This window comes from Pseudochaenichthys georgianus, chromosome 9 (assembly GCF_902827115.2).
Source record: "Pseudochaenichthys georgianus chromosome 9, fPseGeo1.2, whole genome shotgun sequence".
Taxonomy (NCBI): domain Eukaryota; kingdom Metazoa; phylum Chordata; class Actinopteri; order Perciformes; family Channichthyidae; genus Pseudochaenichthys; species Pseudochaenichthys georgianus.
The window spans coordinates 7421159-7448558 of record NC_047511.1 but is presented as its reverse complement, the minus strand read 5'-3'; the positions used below and the strand labels follow the sequence as shown (position 1 = coordinate 7448558).

At 39.9% G+C, this 27400-nt stretch overlaps 1 protein-coding gene and 1 pseudogene across 1 annotated transcript; one reads left to right on the top strand and one right to left on the bottom strand.

Annotated features, from left to right (window-relative positions):
- Nucleotides 1–586: 586 nt before the first annotated feature.
- On the bottom strand, nt 587–7837 carry LOC117453074 (RING finger protein 223). Its single transcript, XM_034091932.1, has 4 exons — nt 7783–7837; nt 7526–7706; nt 3719–4583; nt 587–2519 (listed from the first exon to the last, which is right to left on the bottom strand). Exons 3-4 carry the CDS (start codon nt 4426–4428, stop codon nt 2279–2281), a joined length of 951 nt encoding a protein of 316 aa, XP_033947823.1. The 5' UTR covers nt 4429–4583; nt 7526–7706; nt 7783–7837; the 3' UTR covers nt 587–2278.
- Nucleotides 7838–11468: 3631 nt separating this feature from the next.
- Nucleotides 11469–24785, top strand: LOC117452183 (uncharacterized; annotated as a pseudogene).
- Nucleotides 24786–27400: the final 2615 nt, after the last annotated feature.

Genomic DNA, 27400 nt, shown 5'->3' with positions numbered 1-27400 from the left:
TCTACTGAAGCTAGTAACAATGTATACCTGTATCCTCCATTAATGCACCAGTATGAGCATGCTTTCTAGAGCCCAGTTACTAGGTGATGCATGGAGAATCAGAATCAGGGAATTTAATTATCCCAGGGGAATTGGTTTTCGGGACATTTGTTCCATTTTAGAACAAAATAAAATATGATATACAGATAAGTCATAAGAAGGTGCCAACAAATAAATAAAGACAAATAAAATAGAAAATGCCCCATAAAAGTTAACAAATAAAGAGTGTACCTATAATAGAAGGTATTTCTGGATACATCTTTCCGTAGACCGTTACCGTATGCAGAACATAACTACATTTTAGTTGGCATAAAGAAAGTTGTGGATCCTGTAAGCAGCATCAGGCTGTAAAACCTTTTACATATTGTTTAAATATCTTTCCTGACTATATGTCATCTTTAAAACTCTGCTATAGGCAGCATTAGCCACATTTACAAACCTAAAGACATGTATTTTAAATCATGCATTCAGAATATATACATTTTTGATCAACTCTGGGAATGAGATTTAAAACCCATTTTCCACTTTCAAGAAATCACTTCAAGTGTAATTTAAAAAGGAATTTATTCAAGTTCAACAAGAAGCAAGCTTTGTTAAAACATGTATATAAATATATAAGATAATGTATGTTACATTGCACAGTAAAACAGGGCCGGAGCCTAAAAACACAAAGTACACAAAGAAGAAGCAACAGTTCAAACACAGGACGATAAACATCTGATTAAAACATATTCCTCTCTTTCGCATCATTTACCTCATGGTTATCTTAATGGAGGACTTTTTGGGATGGCACATTTTATTTGCAAGTCAAAGTGTTCTGGGGAAAGGTTTCGCTTGTGGTTAGTTCCCTCTATTCTCAGCCGATCGTGAGAATAAGGCCACGATTGTTTTGAAAAAGTAGAATTTTGTCACGAGATCCATTGATTGGCCGGGTCAAATGTGATTTACGGCTCTTTAAAAAGTCTTACCTTTCATACAATATCACATACAGGTTTTTAGATATTTGTCTCAAGTATAAAATAAGGGTAATGGAATTATTTTTTTGTGCTGGAAGTTTGGACAAAAAAAAACATTTAAAAAGAGTTAAACTGCAACAAGTCTACTTTCTGTTGTAAAATGTGCTTTAAAAGAGAGAGAGACAGGTTTATAATACATTCATATCACCTCTATTGTATTGATTACAATCTCCGAAAACCAGCATGCATGTAGAGAAATCTCCTAGTTGGAAAAGTACTTATTTTGTCGAACTGACCCTTTACACTCTCCAGCTGCACATTTCAAATGTCACAGCATCCATGGAAACCCTGGGCTCTCTGCGTCAGACTAACTGTGGCTCAGCTCGATTTGCATGGCTCCCGTTTACAGCCTTTGGTTAAGAGCTAGGGGCGGGGCTGCAGCTCCAACAGGAGTGATACCACATTTCTTTTGATATGGTTGGAATCAAGTGTTTTATGAGGACTTGTGCAGCCACCAGACTTTGACCTTGTGTTATAATAAACCTGCAATGAATAATGCTTTTATATACCAACACATATGTGTATCTTCACTGCCATCAAATGACCTTTAGGTTGGCCATCTTGTATTATGTGCAATACTAATATGAAAAAGTGACGATTTTGTGCGTTTTCCTCAAAACTGGGTGTGTACTTGAGGCTTTTGGAGAAAAGTGATGTGAAGAAGATACAAGTCTGCTGCTTCTCACTTTGCAGTGCTGTCCCACCTCCCCTGTTACCTGACTGACACGCTGGGACTTCATACAGAAAGGGCTCAAGTCCAGCTAAACAAACATGTAAAGCTCTTGGCACAGGTTAATAACAGCAAAACATGTTCCAAGATGATCACCTCAGTGGTTGTGGCGAGTGGCGAGTGGCGAGTATAGTTGTGGTATTTTTTTGGGAACTTGTGGCACTTAAAAAAAACAATAGTCCATTGTCTCAGCTCAGCTCAGCGAGTGTTGAAGGAGCAGCTCTTCCGTCAGGAGTTAGGAGTTAGGAGTTAGGAGTTAGGAGTTAGGAGTTAGGAGTTAGGAGTTAGGAGTTAGGAGTTAGGAGTTAGGAGTTAGGAGTTAGGAGTTAGGAGTTGCTTGTTGTCTCACAGCCTGAAATGTTCTTCTGTGTTTTGCCAGAGCAGTGAGACAGATGTTTCTCACTAACTGCATTCAATCCCCTCAGGGTGGTGGAATTGTAAGAGCATTTTTCCCAACACAGATATAAAAGCAGGAGGAAGACAGGATGTGACGTCACTCACCGCTGTCCTTGTTTTTATGGAGGAGGAAGATGATGATGATGGTCAGCAGCACCATCATCATCACCATGGTGATCAGGAGGAAGGCTCGGCACACGGGCCGGCCCGTCAGTCGGAACAGAGCTCCGCCCAGGCCGGGCACCTCTGAGCGGCCCCTGACAGGTGGGCTGGGAAGCCCCACGTCAAGTGAGCGGTTCAGTGACCCGCGACCCCAGCGCAGGTGACCTTCAGTCGACCTTAATGAGAAACACAGAGTGTTATTGATCAAGCGATGATCTTTCACTGCTGGAGCCATTTGTTCTGTAATTATAAACTAACATTGTTATGGTTGATTTAAAAAAGGGACCTGATAATGCTCTTTTTCAGCTTTATATATTTGTATTAAGTACCTCTACTGTGCCCGTCTCCATGCTTTAATATTTTTTTAAAAGGCTGTTTTTTTTTTCTTCTCATACTGCCTGTGCTTTTCACCTCTGGAGGGAACTTTGGGATTTAAAAAAACCTATAGAGCACACTACAGGAAAGGGAAAACAGCACAATAGAGCCTCTTAGGATTTTCTCTGGCAACTCGGCGGACATATGACTTTGAGATTTGTTGTTTGTACGAGTCAAATCGACACGACAACAACAATCAATTAGAGAATGATAAATCGAATGAATGTGATTCATTGAACAAACATATTGATTGCAATAATAATAATTATCAATTGATAATAAAAACACACACAAATAGAAATGTAGTATTAAAAATACATTTGTATTTTTTAGGTAAAAAAACTGGCACATTGGGCAAATAAAAATGGTATTCAATTGATAATATTGAAATCAATTTACATTGCATATTCATTTTAACCAACAGTCCTTTGTGCCTGTAGCCATCAGGCTGCACAATAAGGGGTTAAATATGAAAAAGAAATCAAATTAAATCACTGGTCGTAAATATACACTGTCTCCACAACCCATGTTAACTTGTCACTTTAACTTATTCCGCACTTTATAACTTAGATGATGACCAAATATTTATTTATCTCCTATTTTCATAGTCTTTTATTATTATTATCATTATTTCCTTGATTTTATGTTATTTATTATTTATTTTAGATTGTATTGATCTGTGTGAATCTTTGCTGTACTGTTTTTTTCACGCTTACCCTGTTGCTGCTTTGTACAACTGAATTTCCCCTCGGGGATTAATAAAGGTTCATCTTATCTTATCTTATCTTATCCCATAAATGAAAAGATAAAAGCAGCAATACCAAAGAAATAAATTCATTACATTTTAAAATGTAGTTTTAAAATGTCGTAGGTTAGTCCGAGAACCCTGAGACCCATAAATATGAAGCTTTTAGAAAAAGCTTTAAAAGTGAGAAACACAGGCAGCATGTTGTTGAATTGTTAAATGGCATTTCTTTAAAAAAAAGCTATATATTGTTACCTTTTGACCTGCAGCTTCCCTTTGTTGCGCACGAAGCGGATGCTGTACACTCGCTGCATGGCGGCCGGCAGGTAGGACAGCATGTCAGAGTTGGTGGCCAGCCGGGGAAGGCCCAGGGTGGGGAGGGGGGTGAAGCCTCGGCACAGCGGGCACTGGATGGCTTTGGGATCAGCCGACTTGACGTTCATGCGCGCCAGGCACTCTAGGCAGAACGTGTGCTTGCACTGAAGCATCTTGGGACAGCGGAAGACGTTGTTGAACTGGCTGAAGCAGATGGAGCACTCCAGGTCCGGGCAGCTCTCCTCGGAGCACTGCGGTCGGAGAGGGGACGGGCGGAGGTCTGGGGACAAGGTGATGACTGAGACCTGGCTCGATGGGGGGGTGACGAGGGCAGGATAAGGGTTCAGTGTGGGAGCAGATGGGGTTTGAGCTGGAGATGGGACTGGAAGTAGGCTGGACTGAGGTCTGGAGCTGAAGACAGAGCCTGGATCTGAGGCTGGAAGTGTTGAGGTGGGGCGGTTTGAATACGGTAATGGGACAAGGTGTTGACCTCCATCTTGGTTTGATGAGGCCGCATAAAGTGTCACGGAGCTGAAACCCGTCTGCACGACTGTAGCAGAGGGCAGGGAGGACTGAGATGCATGATGGGAATTGTCATAAGGATCAGGAGGTAAATATGGAGATGGATTTGTGTCCCTGTAGGGATTCATGACTTGCGGAGGAGCGATTTAAAGGAGGGGTGGAGCTCTGAGGGGATGAACAGATGGAGGATGTTGAGCTTTCAGCCGTCAGCAGGGACATGAGGAATCAGTAGCACGGAGGATGGAGGATGATGAAGAAATGATGAAGATGCTCCTGCTGCTATCTATAGATGAAAATACAACATCACCCACCAGGATTACATTTTACAGACTCACAAAACAGGGAAAACAGTATAAAAACGTCTACTTCTTATAAAATTACATTATTTCTTTTTATTATGAAAATAAATCCCAACAAGCAAACTCTTAACTAAGTAAAAGAAAACGCCAAAAGTCAACAGCTTTTCTGGTAAAACTTAGCATTTTGATCTGAAGTTGAAGAACTGATTTCCAAATGCACTTTGACGTCATTCTCACGGTGTTCATACCGTCTCTGTACATGATCATTCATGTCCGTCATCAGAAGTGTGCATCCTGATGACGGTACACTCTGCATACAAACAGCTGACATGTTGTGAGAAAAGTATAATTAAAATACAGACTAAAAAAAAGTGCACAGTAAAACTTTTTTTAGGATTTGCAAATCAAGAGGACGTTAAAAAAGGGAACATTTGCCAACTAAACAATGCTCAAAGTTACATTGCAGTTAGCCGACGCTTTTATCCAAAGCGACTTACAATAAGTGCGTTCGACCAAGAAGATACAAACTTGAAGAAAACAGAATCATATAAGTACATCAGGTTTCATAGAGCCAAACATTTCAAGTGCTACTCAACTGCTTTAGATAAGCCAGCCCTTTATATAAGTGCTTTGTTCGTAATTGTTGGAAATCAAATACAAAGGTGCCCACTGAAATAAGTTCTTCCCTGTCCTCTGTTACACATGATGTATCACACATTATATATATATAACATTTGACCAAATCAAAAAAGTGATCATGTTGACATACATTCAAGTACTACTAAATCTCTAATCCTGGCCTTATAAATGTGTCCATGAATCAGATTTAAACTTGACTTAAGAACCTAAAGTCTCCACATTAATCATGTTGAAACATATAAATAAAGTTATCTAAAACCTTTTTTCCCTTTCCAAAGCTTAAAGAGAACCCGATGAATCTATTGAAAGAGAGACGGTACTCACCTCCACAGTAATGAGAGCTACAGTCATTTTGAAGACATTAGCCGTCAGTACTATACTGCTCTTTGTGCAGGTTTAGGAAGAACTGGCGATGCTGGTCTGTATCCAAATAACACAGTAACACTGTACCACACAACCGGATTCAGGTTCCAGTGTATCTGGCGTCAACAGGAAAGAAATTTGCATCGCATATTTCATTTGAAAAAGGGAAATGAGATGCAAAACAAGTTGGCGCTTATGTTCTGACACTTGGGAACACCCGGCAGGGATCACCTAAAGCTATCAACACAACCAAACATGTACAAAAGATCATACATACTGCAATGTCTGGCACACTGACATGTCCTCTTGGCAGACATGTCCTGTTACAGTGGAGCTTTCCAATAAAAAAGGCTGGCCCTATAACCAGGTACACGGGAAGTCAGTCAGGGTTGGGGGTGCGGGAGGTGCCGGGGGGGGGGGGCTAGTGGAGCCTCACAGCGGCGAAACTGTGGCGCGCTGTAGGTGCGCCGCGTTTGCGCTTCAGATGAGGCTCCCTCCGCAAAATGAGCCACATTTTGCCTCACCTCAGCCTGCCTCACAGTCTGCGTGATCTGTGTGCCGTGTAGGGAGGGGCGGCCCTGTATAATAACTTAATATCTAATGCAGTCATTTGGTCTTTAGCAACAGCTTGTGAGAGCAGCGCATTCATCGGTGTTCTTTTTAATGCTGCCAGTTTGTTGACGGCCTGTGTGTTGATGGGACTTCTCGTGCTCCCTAAATGTTTCCCCTGCCTTTCGCCAGTTGTTAAATCCTCCTTTCACAAAACTCCCATCCCTGATTTGGTCTGCACTGACGAGCTTCTTTTCTAGCAGAGCAACAGAAGAAGCACACCGCATTATCACTTTCTCTTATAGTGAAGCTTTTTATAGACTGCTTACACTAAAATGCTAACTCAAAATAAAATGTTTGTATTTATTTGTTTAGTGAACATTTTGGCGTTGCAGTTACAACTCTCAGATGTGGATGCTGCAGCCCCCTCAGCACCCCCCTTCCCGCGTCCATGCCTATAACTGAATCACCTGTTGAGTAGATTTGATTATTCTGCTTGAAATTTTAATGAAAACCATTGCGTCTCAGTTGACAAAAATGGAGCAGATCAGACCCATTTAATGAAATGACAGATTTGGCATTAGGTATCATTTTGCTTCTGTATCACTTAAAGCCATTCTGAAATTAATAACCAAGCCATGCTTCTTGCAGAAACACCTCAAACAGGAGATATCATACAATATGTAAGAAGTCATCTCATTATAGTGTTTTATTGAGTGTCACAATGGTTGGCTTTTATTTATTATATTAATTAAAAAAGGTCCTGTGAGATGTAACTAGGTGTAAATCAACAACAGATCAGCTGATCTCCTATCAGTTCCTGATTATCTCTGAACTGGTTTTAAATATATACATAAATATAGAACAACAATTTTTAGACTACTCAGGACTAGCTGTAACAGGGATTCAGGCTTCTACGTTTAAAACACACACACAAAAACAATTAAAAGTGACCAAATCGTGAAAAGATTCCTCACCAAACTGAATGCAAAAAGTAGGCAAGTTAGTCTACAATGTATAACGTTATGGAAAATACCTTCCAGAAACTGCAAAAAAAACTAAGAAAATAAAAATACAATCGCAGTTCAAGGCAACACGTATTTTGGACAAATGGCAATTTATTTATGCTTGGTACACCATCATGGCAGGAGCAAGGACAGACAAAGTTGTAGTGTGTACCTTTACAATACGGACAGCCTTTTTTTCGATGTAACGCTTTGCTTTGTTAGCAGTCATCCAAGCCGATTTCACCTTGAGATTCTCTTCATATGTTTTACATTCAAAATAACCGATTTTGAAAACTGTCTGCCTTTTAACAACCAGGAAACTACAAGTGTAAGATGTATGAATGAGGGTTGGCGCACACGGCTCTTACCGTTTAGTCACCGGTGATTAGTGTCCCCCCTTCATTCCAAACAGCGTCGTCGTTATACCGGTTTCTCACACATATCCCCCGGACTTCAGGTAAAACTAACTCCTGGGTGTTAGTGGAAATCGCTTGGCCTTTAAAGTTTCTCTTTCCCGACGTGTGACACTTTTATTTGTCATTCGAACAGCTGAATAAAAACGAGGAAACGGGTTAGTCTGCGCATCTGTTAGCCGGGTACGTTCCTCTGTGTAAGATGAACACACCTGAAGAAAGTGATGCTAATTAACGGTATGTGGATGCAGCAAGAGAAGGTCTCCATTTTCCCAAGACACAGGACATTGAAGCTTCACAGTCACAGCAGTCAACTTAAGGTGAACGTATTTTTTATATATTTTCACACAGTCTCATGTTACTTTAGTTTTAAGTGTTGCTTAATTTTTTAGAATATGCCCACTGAAAATGTACATTTGTGTCCACAGTTAGCTAGCTACCTTAGCTATTGTAGATAATTTCCCTTGAAAATAACAATAAAAAGTAAATGGTCTCCAAAAAAACAACATTGTCCACCATATCAATTAAGTCATGCATTTTTGCACTTTAAATATAACTTACTTTATATTGTGTATAACACACAGTCTGCTGTCACCCTCTCCTTAAAACTTTCAAAATATACATTTAACTTCAGTTGTGCTTTTTGCAGAGCAGCAGCAGTCTATTTTAATGATATCCGTAATAAGTAGTTAACACAAAACAATAAAGCTATTATTCTGAGAAATTAAGTTATAAAACTATATGCCAATGACATGTTTGGGAGTAAAATGCCTTGTTAGGTCGATCACAAGGTCAACATTACACTTGGTACAATGCGGTTACTGAAGAGTAACAATTATTTTGACCACCGCTTTCGTAAACTGACACTGGATTTGGCCTCTTAAATGGGTCCCAAGTGTGATAAATTCTACAAAAAAGTTGAATTACAATTATGTCTATATCAGTTGATGATGGTAAATCTGCTTAAACCAGAAGGAGACCACAAAAAAAGCAAGCATTATCGACAATTATTTGAATACCCACAAACAGTTCTATGGCAGACCTATCATTTTGTAAAGTACAAAAATACAGTGTGGTTTGTAAATATGCAAATTCATTATTTATATTTTATACAAATATATTATAGGCTAATATGTTAAGTTATTTACAAATGTATGGATCTATATGAAATGGGCTTTGTGACATTTCTGACTTCGCTCCAATTAGTTGAAGAGGGAGGCTGTGGCGCCAAGGTTGGATAACCGTGAAGTAGCCGAAATACACCCTGCGAGCTGGTTTCGAATCCCGCTCAATCCCTTGTATGTCAGAACATGCATAAAGGTTAAAGCAAACAGATATTGTTCTAAACTGTATTCAAGTAAACAGGTATTATCTTGAACATGTATTGAAGTGAACATGTATTATTTGGGACTGTTTTTAAGTAATCCTATATATATATAAACCTTCTTACATACACTTTCCCAGACACCCTGACACACACACACACTCCCTGACCAAGATATCAACACACACACACACACACACACACACACACACACATACACTTCCTCTTTAACAAACACACACACATGTCCTTTTCAAGGTTCTTTTTGGGGCCAATGTTTGATACTAATATATCTGTGTACAATGTTTGATTGTTTGAGAAAGAATAGTTTGTGGGAAACCTTCCCTGGGAAATTAATAATTTGTGTGAAACCTTTCCTGGGAAATTAAAGGAGTACAGTCCGGTGGGAGATAAGCAGTGACTCTCCGCCCTAAAAATGTCCATATATACTGTTGTTTATTCATGCACGGTGCCCCCTGTTGCTGACTGGCCGGTCCCGATACCTGTATCGCACGGCAGTGGAGCGGGGAGCCCGGAGTGCTCTGTTACAGGGCACTCTGTATTTTCGTATTGTGTCTTTTTACCATTAAAATCAGATTATTGTTATAACTTGTATGCCGGTGTTTTGAACTCCTTTTCTTATTAATCTGACCAGGCTCATCTAAACGGACGGCGCGGAGCAGAGCTGGGCTTTAAGCCACCACAACTGTGTCTGCTCCTACAAGGTGGAGCTTATTTATTATTTTACCACACTTTTGGGTAGGCTGTGTATCAAATCAATGGATCATTTAAGTTCTTCACCATAATCATTCGTGATGCATTGTCTGTTTATATTATTGTACTTTGTAACATAATCTAAATCTTCAAAGTAACTCATGTTATCAAATCAATGAAGTTAAGAGTCAAATCTTTGCCTCTGAAATGTATTGAAGTATTAAGGAGCATGCAAGGAAGTACATCATTGTACAGTACTTCTATAGATGTACTTAATATAGAATAGTACTTAGAATATAAGTAATATGACAAATATGTATGAAGATTATTGTTATGTTGTGCATTTATTATTATAATTACAACTTTTAATAAATGTATTAAATCTATATTTATAAAATAACAATTTCATTATATGGATTCAACTTGTGCCCCGCTGGACTTGTCTGTGGTTTAGCCGTCACTGTGACATCAGTATCAGCCATGGAAGATAGTTTGTTTGTTTCATTCTAAGCTATCCAGCAAGGTTATTTTCATTTATGTTGTTTTTTTTCTGCACAGTGTAGAGTCTTGTTGTGATGAGAGGGATGGAGGTATTTAATAAAAACCTTGCTCGCTGGAGAATAGCTACAGAAGTCCTGTCACAAGTTAATCGAGAGGATCACAGCTGGCCACGGATGTCGATGCTGCATTCGGGCTGCGAGTAAACAACTTGTGTCTTACTTTTAGGCTGTCTGGAGGTATGGACAGCTATCAAAGCTACTAAACATCACATTAACAACGATGTACAAATTAAAGTCGGAGACAAATACATATTTGAAATGATTTATTCACGTTTGCAATATTTTGAACAGACATCCCCAGTCACCTCATTGTCTTGTTGTAGTCCTCACTGTAGGCGTCCGGATATCGGCATCGCAACCACAACCTCACACACTGGTACTGAATGTGCATCAAAGTGTTCCTATGAAGCCAAATATACCAAAAGATAAATGTAAACAGAAGAAGCGATCGAAATGTGTATTTCCTACACGCCCCATTCCTACCGTTATTGAACGTCACGAGTTCCCCGGTGTAACCAGTTAAACGGCAACAACGGCCGTCTTTGTGATGGTGACGCGTATTGTGCGAGACCAGAGACCTGTAGTTCACTGAGCGGTTTCACACAAAAAACTGTGTAACTTCACAGTTTTACGACACATTTTTTATTTTTTGTCTTGCAAAATGTTCTTTTAAATTGACAAATATCATATGTGTCATTCGTGGCACAATTCAAACGGGATCAAAAGATAATTTTTCTCTCTCCATTGACTTCAATGTATAATTTTCCGCTTCCGGGGTCCCATGGAGGCTCCCGGAAGGGGAGGGACTTCGCCTCTCTATTGTATCCGTGTAATTGTTACAAGGTAAGACTTTAGGTCAGTAGTGTTGTTGTTGACTAACGTTAGTTAAAGTAGTGTGCAAAGTAATCAGCGACAGCAAACAGTTTGCATTCATCATCTGTCACCTGTCAGCGCCTTAAATGATGCCGTTTAAAATAAATAAATAATAAAGGGCGGTGCCGGCCGTCAGCGAACCGAGCCAGAACACGCTCTGGGAATCTCCATCCACCGGTTTTACCCAATAATAAGTACCTTCCCTGCTTTGTTGTAGCTGCATTTTCTTTGTCACAGGCTCCATTTTACACCACCAAAAGTTTATCCCGCCATTTTGTTCTATTTTAAAAGGGAGACCTGGTCACCCTAGCTATATAGTTGTGAAATGTATCTAGCGGTTATACATTTATATACTGCGTTGCTGAAGTGTTGTCCGCCTCCTTTGTGTTTGCTCTATAGTTTCAAAATGAAGCGAAAAAAGGACAATATGTCCTTTTTCGCCCCCCAAAAAAAATATGATGAGGCAGACAGTAACACACAGCAGGAAGTGCAGATTGCCACAGAGACAGAGCCGGAGGACTTTTCAGGAGAGACTGATCTGGAAATTGAAGGTTCAGAGCAGGGAGAGAAAGATGGGGAGTCACAGAGTGAGGCTGAGGATGAAATCGAGAGTGAGACAGAGGATAGATCCACAAGTACTGGAACATCAGGTTTGTGATTTTGAAAGACAAATGTGCCTGCTTTAATCTTAGTTACAGTTCAAATGGTTTGTCGGAGTGTGTGTGAGACTAATTAATTTTCCCTCATGTCATACATCCTTTTTTTTTACATTTATATTTTATTTAACATTTTCAAAGACAAAAACATACGGACAAGGACATGGCTCACACACATCACAAATAGGACAGGACAATAACATGAAGGGTGGGGGGTAGGGGGATTACAGTGTCAGTTACATTTTATGTATGCATATGGCGTTGTATTGATACATGATTTGCTTCATAATATAGATATACTTATTTTGTTTCTCTTTTTTATTATAAAACAAAAAAAAGGTGTAATAAATAAATAGATACATATATATATGTACATATACACACACATCTCTTCCTTTTCTGATTAATTCATCCATTTCCCATTTAATTTAACTTCTTTCTTTATTACAATTATTTTTCTGTTTCTTCATAGCTTATTTATATTTATTTATTAATATTATTATATTTATTGTTGGCAGCCGAGATGGTTTGAGTCCAGGCAAGCCCTTATCTTATCCCAAAGCCTGTTGTCTGGCTTAACCAAATATAACAGGGAGAAAGCAGCTTCGTGTCATAAATCTATTAATATAGATATCTAATTTGTGGTTGTTCATTGCTCTGGTAAATGTGCATATATAATTTATAATTATCTGTTTCAATTATAATAATAATAATAATAAACCTATTTATTTGCGTTATCTTTCTCCACAGATATCAGCAAGTGCAAAGAGGAGCCACCAATGCAACCACACCCTAAATTATTTCCAAGGACCTGGATGGGCGACCGGAGAAGGAGTTTCAAGGCTGACTGGTACAAGATTCACCCCTGGCTTGAGTACTCCAAAATGTCAGACTCTGCTCATTAGGCGCATTCACACCGCAGTACTTTTCCCACAAAGGTTCATGAGAACTTAGTTCATGAGAACTCTTTAGTTCTCATGAACCAAGTACAGATCGTGTTCACACCGGAATAAGTCCATGGGGGAGGATTAAGCAAATGAAGCCGCTGACGTCACTTCTTCTTCTTCTGCTTTGGGTTTACTGGCAGGCCGCAAACCACTTCACGGCGTATACTGCCGCCCAAAGTCCCCGGCCGCCAGTCCCCAACTTCCGAGTAAATCGCCAGAACGCCGACACCTCCTCATCTCCACCGCTCCCATGTTTTATTTTGTGTTGCCATAAGTTAGTCCCTCTGCGTTTCTGCGCTGGGCTAATGCTAATGCTAATAATGCTAATGCGAGGATAATAAAATGGCGGCTTCACAACACTTTTTGGGAGTTTTACGGGGCGTGGTTTGCAATCCGCCCAGCCAATCAGACATAGGAACCTTTTTCTCCCACGAAAGTCCCTGCTCTCTAGCAGGGACGGAAAAGGGGGTGAAAAGGTTCTCATGAACTAATTTTAGTTTCGTCTCTTTTTGGTGTGAACGCAACATTTCGGAACTATATCGGAACTAAAGTGGGAAAAGTACTGCGGTGTGAACGCGCCTAATGTTACGCCTGCAGACATTTTAGCCCTCCGAATAGCACAGACACTGTATTTGATTCACCTTCAGGTTTCAAAAACTGGAAGAAGGCAACATACAAAGAGGAGGGATTTGCCATCCATGCCAAATCTGAGCAGTACACGCATGCAATGATGGCATGGAAAGACTACCAGAGAGCTGTGACATCTAATGCAACATTGGCAAATGTACTTAACAAAGAACATAAGAAACTGGTTCAAGAAAATCGGGAATATATAAAAACCATAGCCGAAGTGCTGCTACTTACTGTGACACAAAACATTGCTCAAAGAGGACACAATGGGTCTGCAGGCTCAGATAATAAAAGGAACTTCATGACCATTCTACAGACAATTGCTAACCATGACAAAGCTGTTAAAAAAAGGTTAACTTCCATTCATAATGCAAAGTACACAAGCAAAACCATTCAGAATGAAGTTCTGGGTTGTCTTGCAGACATGGTTCGATCTGAAATAACAGAGGAAGTGAAAAACAGTGAAGTCTTTAGCATCATGGCAGATGAAACAAAAGATGTTAAAAAAAAAAAGAAGAACAGATTTCTCTTGTAGTCAGGTCAATGGTGCTATCCAGGAGTGGAGTGCACCAGCTGGGCATAAGCTGGGCGTAACTCTACGTCCGACGTAGAACCGAAGGTTAAGACCAAACTAAAGTTATGACTAGTGCACCACTTAGAATTAAGCCCTGTATGCGTTGCGCCCGGGTGTAACTTTTACGCCTAGTATGGAGCAGGCGTAAATCGGAAAGACAGACTAGTATCCATAGTAACGTAAAACAGGCAAGAAGGATATTAACGATGGCAGGGCGTCTTGTTTACATGTTTAACAATGAAAGGGCATTAAGAAGAGAAAGAGTCGTCCGTGATCGAACAAACCCACTGGACATCTATTCAGACAGTGAACTGATAGAGAGGTTTCGGCAGACAAGCCCTTTTTGATTTAATCGAGGAGATCTCCCCTCAACTCCAGCACGGATCAGATCGAAACGCTGCGCTCTCCCCAACCTTGCAGGTGCTTATTGCGCTCAGATTCAGAATTGTTTTGTGTTCCGCTCTCAATTTGACGGTCTCCACCTCCACACAAACGATTTCTTTCTCCGTCAGTTCCCGCTGTAGCTCTGACAAATCCCTCATTCTCTTTCGGGGTGTGGCCATTTGGGATTCCCCTTGAGTTATCGCTGTGGGTGTGGGAATTCCCTCTTCTCTGCGGTCCTCTGAGTCTGTAAAATGGTAAAATGGCGTTGCTTGGCAACAATTACTGTTTCGCGTGTATTCACGTGGACGCGCATCTTAAGACCAGGCGGAGCTACGCCCGAGACTAGTTAGGCTTGGTGCACTCGGTGTAAATTCGAATCACTATGTCGGACGTAGCTAAGCCCGACGTTAGAGTTAAGCCCTACTTTTTTACGCCCAGCTGGTGCACTCCACTCCTGGAGAGTTTTCTCCATTTTGAGTCAGCAGAGAGGCTAGATGCAGCAGGGCTTACTGAAAAAATTATTCACATGGAAAGTAACGGTTTGGAATACAAAAACAACCTTGTAGGCCAAGCATATGATGGTGCTGCTGTCATGAGCGGTAAGCACTCAGGGGTCCAGGTTAGAATCAGAGAGCAAGTTAAATATGCTTTTTATGTTCATTGCAATGCTCACTGTCTAAATCTAGTTTTAGTAGATACAGTCAAAGCTGTCCCAGAAGCAGAGCAGTTCTTCTCCTTACTAGAAAAGCTATAGGTCTTCACATCTGGGTTGTATGTTCACCCCAAATGGCTAGATATCCAAAGAGAGATGTACGAAGGTGCCCCAAGAGAACTCCAGCGATTGAGTGACACTAGATGGGCATGCAGATTTATATCTCTCCGTAACATTATGGATAGATTACCGGCCCTCAAGCGAGTACTGCAAGACATAGCCCAAGAACGCAATGGTGAGAGATCTATTGAGGCACGTGGTCTGCTGGCACAGTTGGATCTAGAATTCATCGTGCATCTTGTAACACTCCGTAAAGTGTTTGCAGAAACAACATTTCTCTCTGACATGTTACAGTCTTCATCCCTTGACCTTTCAAAGGCTGTGGATTTAGTTGGATATAATTGAATGACTTCAGGCAGGAGTCATTTTTTGATAACTTGTGGGATGAAGTGTTGAACATCTCTGAGCAATGTGATACTGCAATACAGCAGCAAAACGTTAAAAACGACTGAGCTCTAAACTTGCTGAAAGCTTCGTACTGACTACTGTTGGACAGAGAGAGACAGAACAAGATAAACACGGGTTTCGTACAGCCTTTGTCTACCCTGTCATTGATCAGATGCTCAGTGAGCTTAATAGACGGTTTTCAAACACAAACTGTGACATGATGAATAGCATCCAAGCTCTTAACCCCAAAAGTGATGTATTTCTGAAGGAGACAACTCTGTTTTAATTTGCTCAGTTGTATGATGCAAATATTGAGGACTTGGGGCATGAGCTACATCAGTTCAGCAGAATGTTAGATAGGAAAATAAAGACTGGGATGCAGAGACCTGATATTACAGTGGAGCTTGTTCAGTTCATTGAGCCTTATAAAGAAGTGTTTTTTGAGCTCTTCAGACTCTGCAAAATAGCTGTCGCAATCCCAGTCAGTTCCGCTTCCTGTGAGCGTAGTTTTTCCTCATTGAAGCTGGTCAAAACTTTTCTCAGATCCACCATAACTGATGAGAGGTGAGCAATCTGGGTTTGCTTAGTATTGAGTCAAGGAGGTCAAAGGCTTTGAATCTTGACTTATTTGTTGATCGGTTTGCCAAAAATCACAAAGACCGCAGGATGTTGTTGCTGTAATGTGACATTTTGGGAAGGAAACTACAGCCCGGGATGCAGACATCCTTATGTAAAGTAGAGATGTAACTGTTCATTGCCTATATTTTTGTATGTAAATCTGTGTGTTTTCCAGATATCACTGTTTATTGTTTATTAGAAATGTGACGGAATAGACTAAACTGATTAGTGCGCGTGCAGAACAGGTGTGCATTCTGTATTCAGTCTTCATGTTTGTTAAATAGCCTACGTGTCTGTGCTTATGGGAAATAATACATCTGAAATCTATGTTTTCTATCTATATCCATGTATTTTATTTCATTTAAAGTCAACATTTAAGATGTGTAGACTATTACATTAAATCATTTTCTGTGGATTTAAAAATGTATATTTTCTGGTACTCTTGTTGTGTAAACTTGTTGATCGGTTTGCCAAAAACCGCAGGATTTTGTTGCTGTAATGTGAGATTTTGGGAAGGAAACTACAGCCTGGGATGCAGACACCCTTATGTAAAGTAGAGATGTAACTGTTCATTGCCTTTATTTTTATATAAATATGATATGGTGTTAGTGCAACAATTGTACTATAACTTAAGCTAAAGCTAACAGTAATAACTATAAGATCTATCTGAAATAAATAAGTGTACTGAAACAAATACCAATAACTGTATTGCATTGTTTTTGCGCAATTACTTCATACTGTCTAGTTCTCTTTTTCGACCTGCATTTATTGTGCCCCCCTCAGAAAATAACTGGCCCCCCAGTGGCCCCCCCAGTCAAATTGGTCTAGAACCGCCACTGGTCCATGCCTTCATCCTGGTCCTACCTGTGGGTCCCATCACTGATAAAGACAAGGGAGAGTTAGAGACCATCCAAAACACATTCAGCTCTTGAGTCAACGACTTCACCTTGATTCTGTTCACTGTGGAGTCAGATCCTACAGCTCCAGCTGTTGTTAACTTTCTAAAGGAGAACAAGGACATCCAGAAGCTCTGTCAGAGCGGTGGAGGAAGACATGATGTTCCAACCCAGTCTCACAAAAAAAAGGTTGGTCCACAACTTGGGACATAGTATTTCTAGAAAAAAAGGCCTCTGAAATTGTAAGATCCCTACGTTTTTTTTCACCATGCATTCCAATGGCTGCCGTCTGTCACGTGATCTTCAAATTTCTCCCTGAAAAACATGGCCGACCTTTGTTTTATTCTCGGTGGTTAGTTTGGCCATTAAAATGTTGATGTCATTTGATGCGAGAAATATGAGTTGTTATTTCAGATTATGTGTGCAGTGGATGTACATGATCTTTAGTTTGCTAGTTATTATGAAGATTACTTCAGGAAATTGTGTCCATTCAACGTTTTCATTGTTACCAAGGTGGTTGCAGTGTCCCTAGCATGCTAGGGACACGTTTTCATTGTTGCTAGGGAAGCTGGTATCGATATTATTTCTGTTATGTTGTGTAACTGTTTAATGGTGTTATCTTTATTGCTACCCCCTTCCCCGTCAATTTATAGTGTTGGTCCACAGCGCAAACGTATTAGTTTAACAAAATCCGCATCTAAAATTGTGGCATAGATACGTTATTTTCCGCTGTGCAATTCTCCATTTACTCAACAATAACACATAATTATCCTTGTGTTTATTTATTTGTTTGATTAATAAACACAAGTTGGAGTCTGTCAGGACCGAGGGTCGGAGCAGCTCATTTGTTTTAGAGAATATTACACCCGGAAGTAAGTATTCTCTCCGCTTCGCTTGACAAACCCCGTGATAGTCCTCAAGCTCTGTGATTGGATGTTTGAGTGTGCTCCGAGGGTTACGCAGAGTGTCGAACAGCACTTGAAATGGGATGGAACCACGGCAGACTATCCAAAAACTGGATTTGAACGGGTCCACCACGTCGTCCCCACCCCGTCCCCAGAACTACACATGCTGGCTATTGTGTTTCGCAACATGTTCTCTATGGCACGTCTCTACTGGGAATTGTAGTTTTAAAAGACGTTTTCGTATTTCCCATAATAAGAAGTTGCCAGTATTAAACTGTGTACATCCCTGGAGGTTTAGGGGATAGGCAACACTCACATTTAAAACATATAATTAATAAATGGGTGAAAATTGCTTGTGCCCATAATGGGCAGCATTAATATATATACCCACATGCCAGCTAAGGTCAGAAGAGCTTTATTTAACAGCTGGTCTTATGTCTGTGACCCCTCCTGTTGTTCATTAATAACATTACATTAATTGATAAGCCTGAAACATGCACTTGTCAAGGTTCAGAGGCACATTTTGCAAATATGGCAGTAGCCATCGATCATCTTAAGAAAATATATACTTTATTGATCCCAAGTTGGAAACATTTGCGTTACATCAGAATGTGTATAGTTGTAAATATGCAGTGGTGTTTATTTGTAAATCATTTAGTATAATCACACAAATTCTGTGTTTTATATTTAATAATTCTGTGTTCTTTATTTATTGAATATTCAATACCTGACAAGGCCGGAGATGAAAAACTTGGGTCGCAGGTTCCTCAACAGTGCATTACAAGACATCTTTCAATATGTGTGTACCTCCACCATTAAACTGTCATATTCTGCACATTTCTTATACTATCTACATACATCTTATAAGAGTATAATACATATGTATAATATCAGTTAAAATAAGTGCTTCAACATAGTTAACATTGCTGGAGGTCTACACACATATTGATAGTCTTTAATTAACTATTAGTAGAGAATAACGAGTAATGAATATACTTTATAGGGATCCTATTAATATCTAACAATACAAATAATGAAATTCAATAATATGCTTTAACCACTAGGTGTCCCTTTATATCAGCTGTGCACCTTTATGGTGTAAATACAGCCTATCTACCAACTGAGAGAACTACGGCAGATATGTAATATTTAATGCAGCCGAACCGTGTATTACAATGCCGTTATGTGATGACTTTCAAAGAGAAAAGCAAGCACACTCGGAATAAAGTATTATTTAAATTTTTAAATGTTTTCGGTCTGTTTCCGGTATTTGTTTATGACGATGTGATGTGAGATGTGAGACTGGAATTGCACAGGGGAAAATAACGTATCTATGCCACAATTTTAAATGCGAATTTTGTTAAACTAATACGTTTGCGCTGTGGACCAACACTATACATTGACGGGGAAGGGGGTAGCAATAAAGATAACACCATTAAACAGTTACACAACATAACAGAAATAATATCGATACCAGCTTCCCTAGCAACAATGAAAACGTTGACTGGACACAATTTCCTGAAGTAATCTTCGTAATAACTAGCAAACTAAAGATCATGTACATCCACTGCACACATAATATGAAATAACAACTCATATTTCTCGCATCAAATGACGTAGGGATCTTACAATTTCAGAGGCGTTTTTGTAGAAATACTACGTCCCAAGTTGTGGACCAACGTAGTTATTACACATTTTTTTGTGAGACTGGGTTGTTTGTTCTCAACATCAAGGACCAGCAGCAGATCCCAGAGCTGTTGGATGCTGTGGGAGAGACCAGAGTCGGAGGATCCAGGTGCTTCACAATGAAGATGTTCACCAAGGCTCAGATGACGAATGTTGTAGAGTTAGATAACACTAACAAAAGACTTAAAGCTGAACTGCAGGATGTTAAAAAGAAAAGTGAGATGAAAGTTGATGAAAGTCAGAACAGAGAGTGTGTCAGGATGGTGCTGATTGGGAAGACAGGCAGTGGGAAGAGTGCAACTGGAAACACCATTTTGGGCAAAAAAACATTTTACATCTGCCAGCACAAATTCAGTGACAAAAGTTATGCAAAAAAGCAACAGGAGAGATTGATGGACGACCTGTCGCTGTGCTAGACTCCGCCGGTTGGTTTGACACAACACTATCCAATGATGATGTTCAATACGAGCTTGTGAAATGCATCAGCATGTTGTCTCCTGGACCTCATGTGTTCTTACACACACATGTGCTGCAGATCGGCCGAATTACACAAGAGGAAAAAGACTCAGTGGAACTGATCAAGAAATGTTTTGGCAAGAAATCTGGAGATTTCATCCTCATTATTTTCACCAGAGGAGATGATATGAATGATGAAACAATAGAGAGTTACGTAGAAAACGGCAGGGCCGTGGGACAGGGGATCTGCACTTCCACAAGATTAAATACAAATATAATACAAAAAAAATTAATTTTCAGCCTTGATGTAACAACATTCATAATTAAGTAAAGATAACACCCTTTTCACCCCGGTTACATTTTCCATTTGCCCCGTACGATGAGCACTGTAAGTGATGAAAGTGGGGGATGTTGGATTATCAGGCGCCCGCAGCTCACAGCCAGAGAGAGAGAGAGAGAGAGAGAGAGAGAGAGAGAGAGAGAGAGAGATAGAGAGAGAGAGATAGATAGAGAGAGGGGGTGCACCGGTACCAACGGGGAATGTTGTTAGCTTCTGCTGGGCACGAGATAAGTTTGTGCACAGATGGAAGGCTGACAGGCAGGTAGGCCATCCAGTTACATTAGCCGGGCCGGCTCAGATGATTGGTCGTGCTTTCTACAGAACTACGGCTTCCACGGATTACATTTGTTATGTATTTTTTGTCAAAGCACTTCAGATATTCATTGCTATCGGGACGTTAAGAGCATTCCATGGAATATAACAGAAAGTGTATCTCGAGCCGGTTTCTCAAACGTACATACTCCACCTTTAATTTAACATCAGGTTTCTGGTAAATATTTTGAATAACATAGTTTTGTTTCCATAATGTGATTGGTGTTTCGAAATCCAGAAAGATTCATTTTTACACATCGCAAATGTTCCCCAAATAGCTACAGAACTCTTTACTTGTCAAGAGTTTAACCAACTCTAAGTTGCAGATAATCTCTCGGTTTTATCGACCTAATGCTCAAATAAAAATAAATTAAATAGTTTACAAATCAGTTGTTCTAGGTGAATCTTTTTAACACGGTGTGCTTTCATTAAGTAAATGAATCCTGCTGTTGTAAGTGTTACAGTCATCATATCTGTATGTATCCTTTGTTTATCTGTTGTAATATTCGTGTTGACACTGGGTGGTGTCGGGGAGCAGGGAAGCATAAAGGGCAGCTCAGCACAGGTGGAGTGATCCAGGTCTGTGAGCAGCTTGTTCTTAAAGTTTTATTTTGTCCCTGCAGTGAGAATTAGCATTACATATGATTCCTGTTCCTGTCATTATCATTCATATCATTTGTTTGTGTATCTTCATTTGTTACGTTCGTCTTTGGTTCAATACATATAGTATTCGTATTCCATGTTACTTCATTGCATACATATAGGTGTTTTAAAATACATGTTTGGGTGAATATTGTTTAATTGCAATGTTTAGTTTTTTATTAAAGCAGTTTTCTAGTTTTAGAAACTATAAACTGTTAACATATCAATGCATTAATAATTAAAATGATGTTATATAATATATATTATTCTGAAATGGGTTATTCTGTATACTTTCACATTGTTAAGAATATTATAATACTATACTCTTCCTAATTTAATTGAGTAAAGTTTTGATTGCTGGACCTTAACTGTGATATCACTACTTTTACTGACATACAAATCAAATTACTTCTTCCACAACTGAATATAGCATTGACTGATAAAACAATAACTTAACAGTGATGACGGTTAGTGGAATATTTTATCATGCTCCATAATGTAATGAACATATAATGTTTTACTAGTCTGATACTGATTAAAGAAACATATCAGAATCAAAGTCTTATTTATTGCACAGTTGTTCCCATAAAGGAATGACTTTGGTGCAGAACAATAACTTAATACGAGGAAATAAAAGAAATTCAAGGACTACAAAAGTTAAGACAAAAAGGAATTTGTATGTATGAAAGAAACAATAGACACATGTTGCTGTCTTGAAACGAGAAGAGTTTAACAAGTAGTATTAACTTTAATCAAAACATTTTAAGTGGGGATGTGCAACAGTTAAAGGTGGGGTAGGTAAGTTTGAGAAACCGGCTCGAGATCGCTAGAATTTGAAAATACACAACCGGAGAAAATCTGCCACTTCCTTACAGAGCCCCTCCTCCAACACACACGAACGCGCACATGACCAATGAGGGCACGAGATAAGTTTGTGCCCCGATGGAAGGCTGACAGGCAGGTAGGCCATCCGTTGTACTTTTTACAGTATTACGGCTTCTACAGATGACATTTTTTTATGGATATGTTGTCAAAGCACTTAAGATATTCATTGCTATCGGGATGTTAAGAGCATTCCATGGAATATAACAAAAAGTGTATCTCGAGCCGGTTTCTGAAACGTACCTACCCCACCTTTAACAGTGTGGTTATCAATATAATATATATTTGTTCTGTTCACTTTCCATCGTCTTGGACAACACAAGTCACAGAACATCAGACGCATTTCTACTCAACTTCAGCATCGCACCATGAGGACAGAGAAATGAGATTCACCTTCTCAGGTCTCATGGTTGTTCTAATCATTACTCAATCATCCACTCCGTTTTCCAAACAACAGGAGCTGGTCTGAGGTGAGTAATGTCTGTACAGCGATTTAAAGGGGCCCTATTGTTCTATTTTGGGGTTTCCCTTTTTTATATAGGTTGTTGTGATCTCCATAGGGAGTGTGGGCGTTTCTATGCTTCCATATGAGACTGTATTTGCTGGATAGGGTTACCAGAATATCATCTGCATATATAGACAGCTTCAGATCATGATTAAAACACCTGTGAGATCCCTGTACCTTCAAATTGCGCATTTTAAATGTCATTTTCTAACATTCAACAAACAAAATAATAAATGAAAATAATTTGGATTTGGAATATCCTTCACACAGAACATTTCCCTCTCTTTTGCTCTTACGCCAACCATTTTACAATGGCCCTTCTTCCCGCAGCCTAGTTTCTGTAGAGAATTGAAACCTGAATATAATCTCTGTCAGCCAACAGAACTGTTCCTCTGACAAAGACTGCGTTGGATTATTATCAGGTTTCAGGTTTCATTGATTTATTTCTAAAAAGCTCTTTCTGAACCAACAGATGATTCCCAAGCAGGCAGGCAGGAAGTGTCTCCTGTGTTCACACCTCCTTTGGTCTTTGTTGTGTGGTTGCATGTTCACCAGTTTCACAGACAGTGTGTGGTTTGACAGACTCACATTCCCGCGGCTCCTCAAACAGGCCTGAACCAGCCGGAGAATGTGGACAATCCTCTGCCTGACTCCACGGCACGATGTTTATGATCCGAGGATGGAGAAGGCATGACCGTCATACTCTGCCTCTGATTGGAGAGGTGAGACAGAACGTCACATCTTTGCAAACATTTATAAATGCGCTGATCCATCTCCAAATCCTCAGTATCTGCCACACAGACAGAATGGGTCCATCACTAAGACGAACTAACTCTGTGGAAAGGTGTCTCCAGCATCATAAACCAAACAGCTACTCGTGTTTTTTATGCCTTTTTGTACCGTACTTTATATTTAGCATATTATTGGTTGCCTCCAGAGTGATGAACTTCTCTTCAGTCCATATAAGGAAAGCCGACTGTCAGAAACTCATTTACAAGAACACCTATTTTATGTCTTGTCAGAGCAGAACCGCAAAAGTCAACATATATGTTGTATGCATCACTTATGTACTTCTATACTTAATGGAGTTTAAAGGTATTGTAGACTTCAGATTTTAAACATAGAACACCCAACAGACACTGTCAATTTGCAAAGGTATCCGGTACCTGCAACCTCCAGGTAAAAGTTCCGCAGGTCTATTGAAAGTACCCCCCCCCCCCCCCCCCCCCCCCCCCCCCCCCCCATTTTGTTGGAGGAGTGCCTTTTGGTTGACTTCCAGCTGAAGTTAAGACCTTACAAGGACAATATGAGTAGAAGCTTCAGTTTAAAGCACAGGAGGCGTGGTCCAACCTGGTGAGGACAACCCCACACCCCGCAGACTCAGGTTACACCCTGAAGTCCTGGTCCAGGTAGAAGTTTGAAATGGGAACAGATTCTGAGGATCAGAAACATGACTTTATATTGCAGTACAAAAAAAATAGTGCAGTGAAAGAGAGGCACTTGAGGAAGTGAAATATTCTGACATGTCTGTGCAGGTTCAGGGTGTGGACACAATAACTGGAGCACTGCTTTCCAGAGTCAAAGGCTTTATTGTCATATGCACAGTAGCTACAGAGTAGATATGGCAATGGAAATCTTAAGTCCCGAGCTCCTTTACTATTCATTTAAGAAAAGAATAAAATACTGCAAGAAGAAACAGCGTAGAATACAACAAAGTGCTAGATTACCTTTCAAGACCAATGTGCAAGTCATGCAGATGAAGCAAACTATACATGTCAACACATGTTTTTAAATAAGCTAAATGTTGCAGAGAATGTTGTAAGTGAACAAGTACATGCAGGAGTCTCCATGCATGTAAATAGAATGAGTCAATTCAAGACTGTACAGTAACACCGTGCTGGTAATGTTCACTTGAGGTCACTGCAGTCGGCTGTAGGTGCAGATACATGGAACATCCAAATGTACAAGTTTTAAACTTTGAATTGTTCAGTTTTAATATACTTCATGTTTCATATTGGCCACTCTTTTGTGGCAGACAGTTTGTGTGCACACAAGGACAGACACATTCAAGTGCAGGGACCAGCTGGTGTCTGTGATCAGCAGCTACACGACAGGCTTCACCTTCACCTTGCGTGTTTCCCGCAACAGTTAGGGCCAGACGTATTTCTTCCTTTCTGCTTTGCTGTGAAACATGCCTTTGGGAAGGCCGTCCTTTTACTAAACAACAGACGTTTATATCATGTCATAGTTGGGGGTATTTGCTTGACCCAAAAAGAGGAAGGGTTAGCGAATAAATAGCAGTAGATAAGAAGAGAAAAAGGAGAAGACCTTAAAAAAGATGAGACGGTAACAAACTGAAAAAAACTACACGGCACATTTTTAACTTGATTAAAAATGTAATAGCTTTTTTGGCATGATTGATGTTATAAAACAGATCAAATGGGCCGCAGCAAAGATCTCAAGTTTCATTATTAGATCAGTTTTGGCGTCAAAAGAAAGTTCATCATCAAAGGTTCAAACACTACAAATTCGATATACCTCTCATGTGTTTCATTTTTCATTATTTTATTATTTATTTCTAAACATCCGCTAAGATTCTAAAGATCTCCAACCAGCTATCATTTAGGGAGATGATGCACAAAACAGCAAGGTTGCAACCAAGAGAGAGAGAACATAGTAGAGCAGACACATTGTAATGAGATGAACTCACGTCGGTGGTCCTGATTTGCAGGATTTACTTGCAGCTTGATAATTAAATAAAACCAAGTCCACCCGAGTTCTTGCTCTCAAGCTTTTGTTTTCAAATCATTACGTCAGTAGCAGAAAGAAGAACCTGACAAACAAGACTGATTTACATGACTGGTTGAACACTGAAATAAGCTGGGGTTTCACACATGACTGTGATCTACACATGTATCAAAGCTTTGCAATGTGGAACTTTTAAGTTGCTTTTAAAATGTACTTATTTTGTGGCATTTGTTCAGTGCTCCATTTAAAGCATACACTTTACATCACATGTGACAAACTCAAGGCCCGGGGGCCAAATCAGGCCCTTGGTGGATTTAATTTCGGCCCACAGGATCATTTCTAATTACTATTAGATCTGGCCCGCCGGTATATTGCACGCACACCTTCACTCCATCCTGAGGGTCTCCTCGGCTCAGAGCCTGACCCCAAACATTGATGACCTTTCACCCTGATGAGACGCCAAGTATCTGAGCTAGCATCTCAGAGCAGCACACTGAGTTCAATGGATGCTTCCTTCTGCACTTTGTTTTCTCACGACAACAGGCCATGTTTGGTTTTCTCTTTGAGGGGAATAGTTTTGTTGAAGCTGTTGTTGGCCTGTGGAGAAATGTAATCATAAGAAATGACTCTGGAAAAGCTGCAGATAGAGCCATAAGAAATTAAAGCAACTGATTATTTAATGTTGCATGTTGTTTTAATAGGCAATAATTTAAGCTTTGTTAGTTCCAGGTTTAATTTGTTCAGTAAGTTCATTTCAATACGTTTTGCAATAAACATTGAACCAGTCCGGCCCTCGACTAGTACCCATTTTTTAATGTTGGCCCACTGTGTATTTGAGTTTGACACCCCTGCTCTACATTGACAGACAGTTAATATAGTTGCAAACAAGATTATTTTAGGTTATTAATCAACAGATAAAAACATTTCGTTTTTGCAACTCTCACACCTTTTCAGCTTTTGGTTTTGTTTGTTGTGAAACCCAGTGCAGAAGCTAAATCAAGGGCTTGTCGGGGCCTTGATGTTGAACAACAATGACATGAAACATTGTGTGCACTAATGTAATGCATAGCGTCCATGATGTGGCTGAGGTGAAGTGTCAGTGCGGGGGCCGGGCCATGTTGATGAGGCCGGTAGCGGAGGGGAGAGGTATTGGTCCTGATGGAGCGCAGCCTCCTGCCAGAGGGGAGGGGGGTGAACAGTTTGTGTCCAGGGTGGGAGGGGTCGGCCACTATCTCCCCTGCCCGCCTCAGGGTCCTGGAACATCCTCTGCTGGGCTTTTTTGGTTGTTCTGCTCCCCTTTGAGGTCCTGGGCTATGATGCTGCCCAGGAAGCGGAAAGACTCCACAGCAGTGACTTGGGAGTCACACAGAGTGATGTCACCTTTAACTTTTATCAAAAGATAAACCTGAAATGCAAGGAAAAAAACACATTAACCAAAAAGGAAATAAAGAAGAGTGCTGATCTCCTCTTAGCTTTCTGCTACCAACACATGAAAGTTACTTGGGTTTTAATATTTAGTCTTAAGGGTTTCTCTTCATTGTTGAATGAAGCTACATTACAAAACTGACCACAAACCCCTCAAACCCCCCCTTGGTAAAAGTGCCACTGTAAAAGGGATAGGTATGAGATTGTATCGTGGATGGGGATAAAGAACAATAAGTTGATCAAGATTCATTCTCGTAATAATGAATGATCTTGAATCAAAACAGAGTGTTTAGCTTGCTATCTTGGTGCACAGGAGTAAAGGAGTTTTAGTGCAAGAAAACAGACTCATTCATTGTTATAATTGTACTTCGAACATGTATCCTCTTTTATGCAAGGCGACCTTATTTATGAATGTTCTTTTTTCACAAAAAATGATGCACACATTGCAAATATATCTAAACAATGGAATATATATAAGTTTCTTATTTTAATTTCAGATAAAGTGGTTGTATGTTGTAATGCCATTTAAAAATTGCGCAATTAAGCACGTTTTTTAAGCTAAATCCAAAGCTAGTCCACCCTATTTTAGCATTA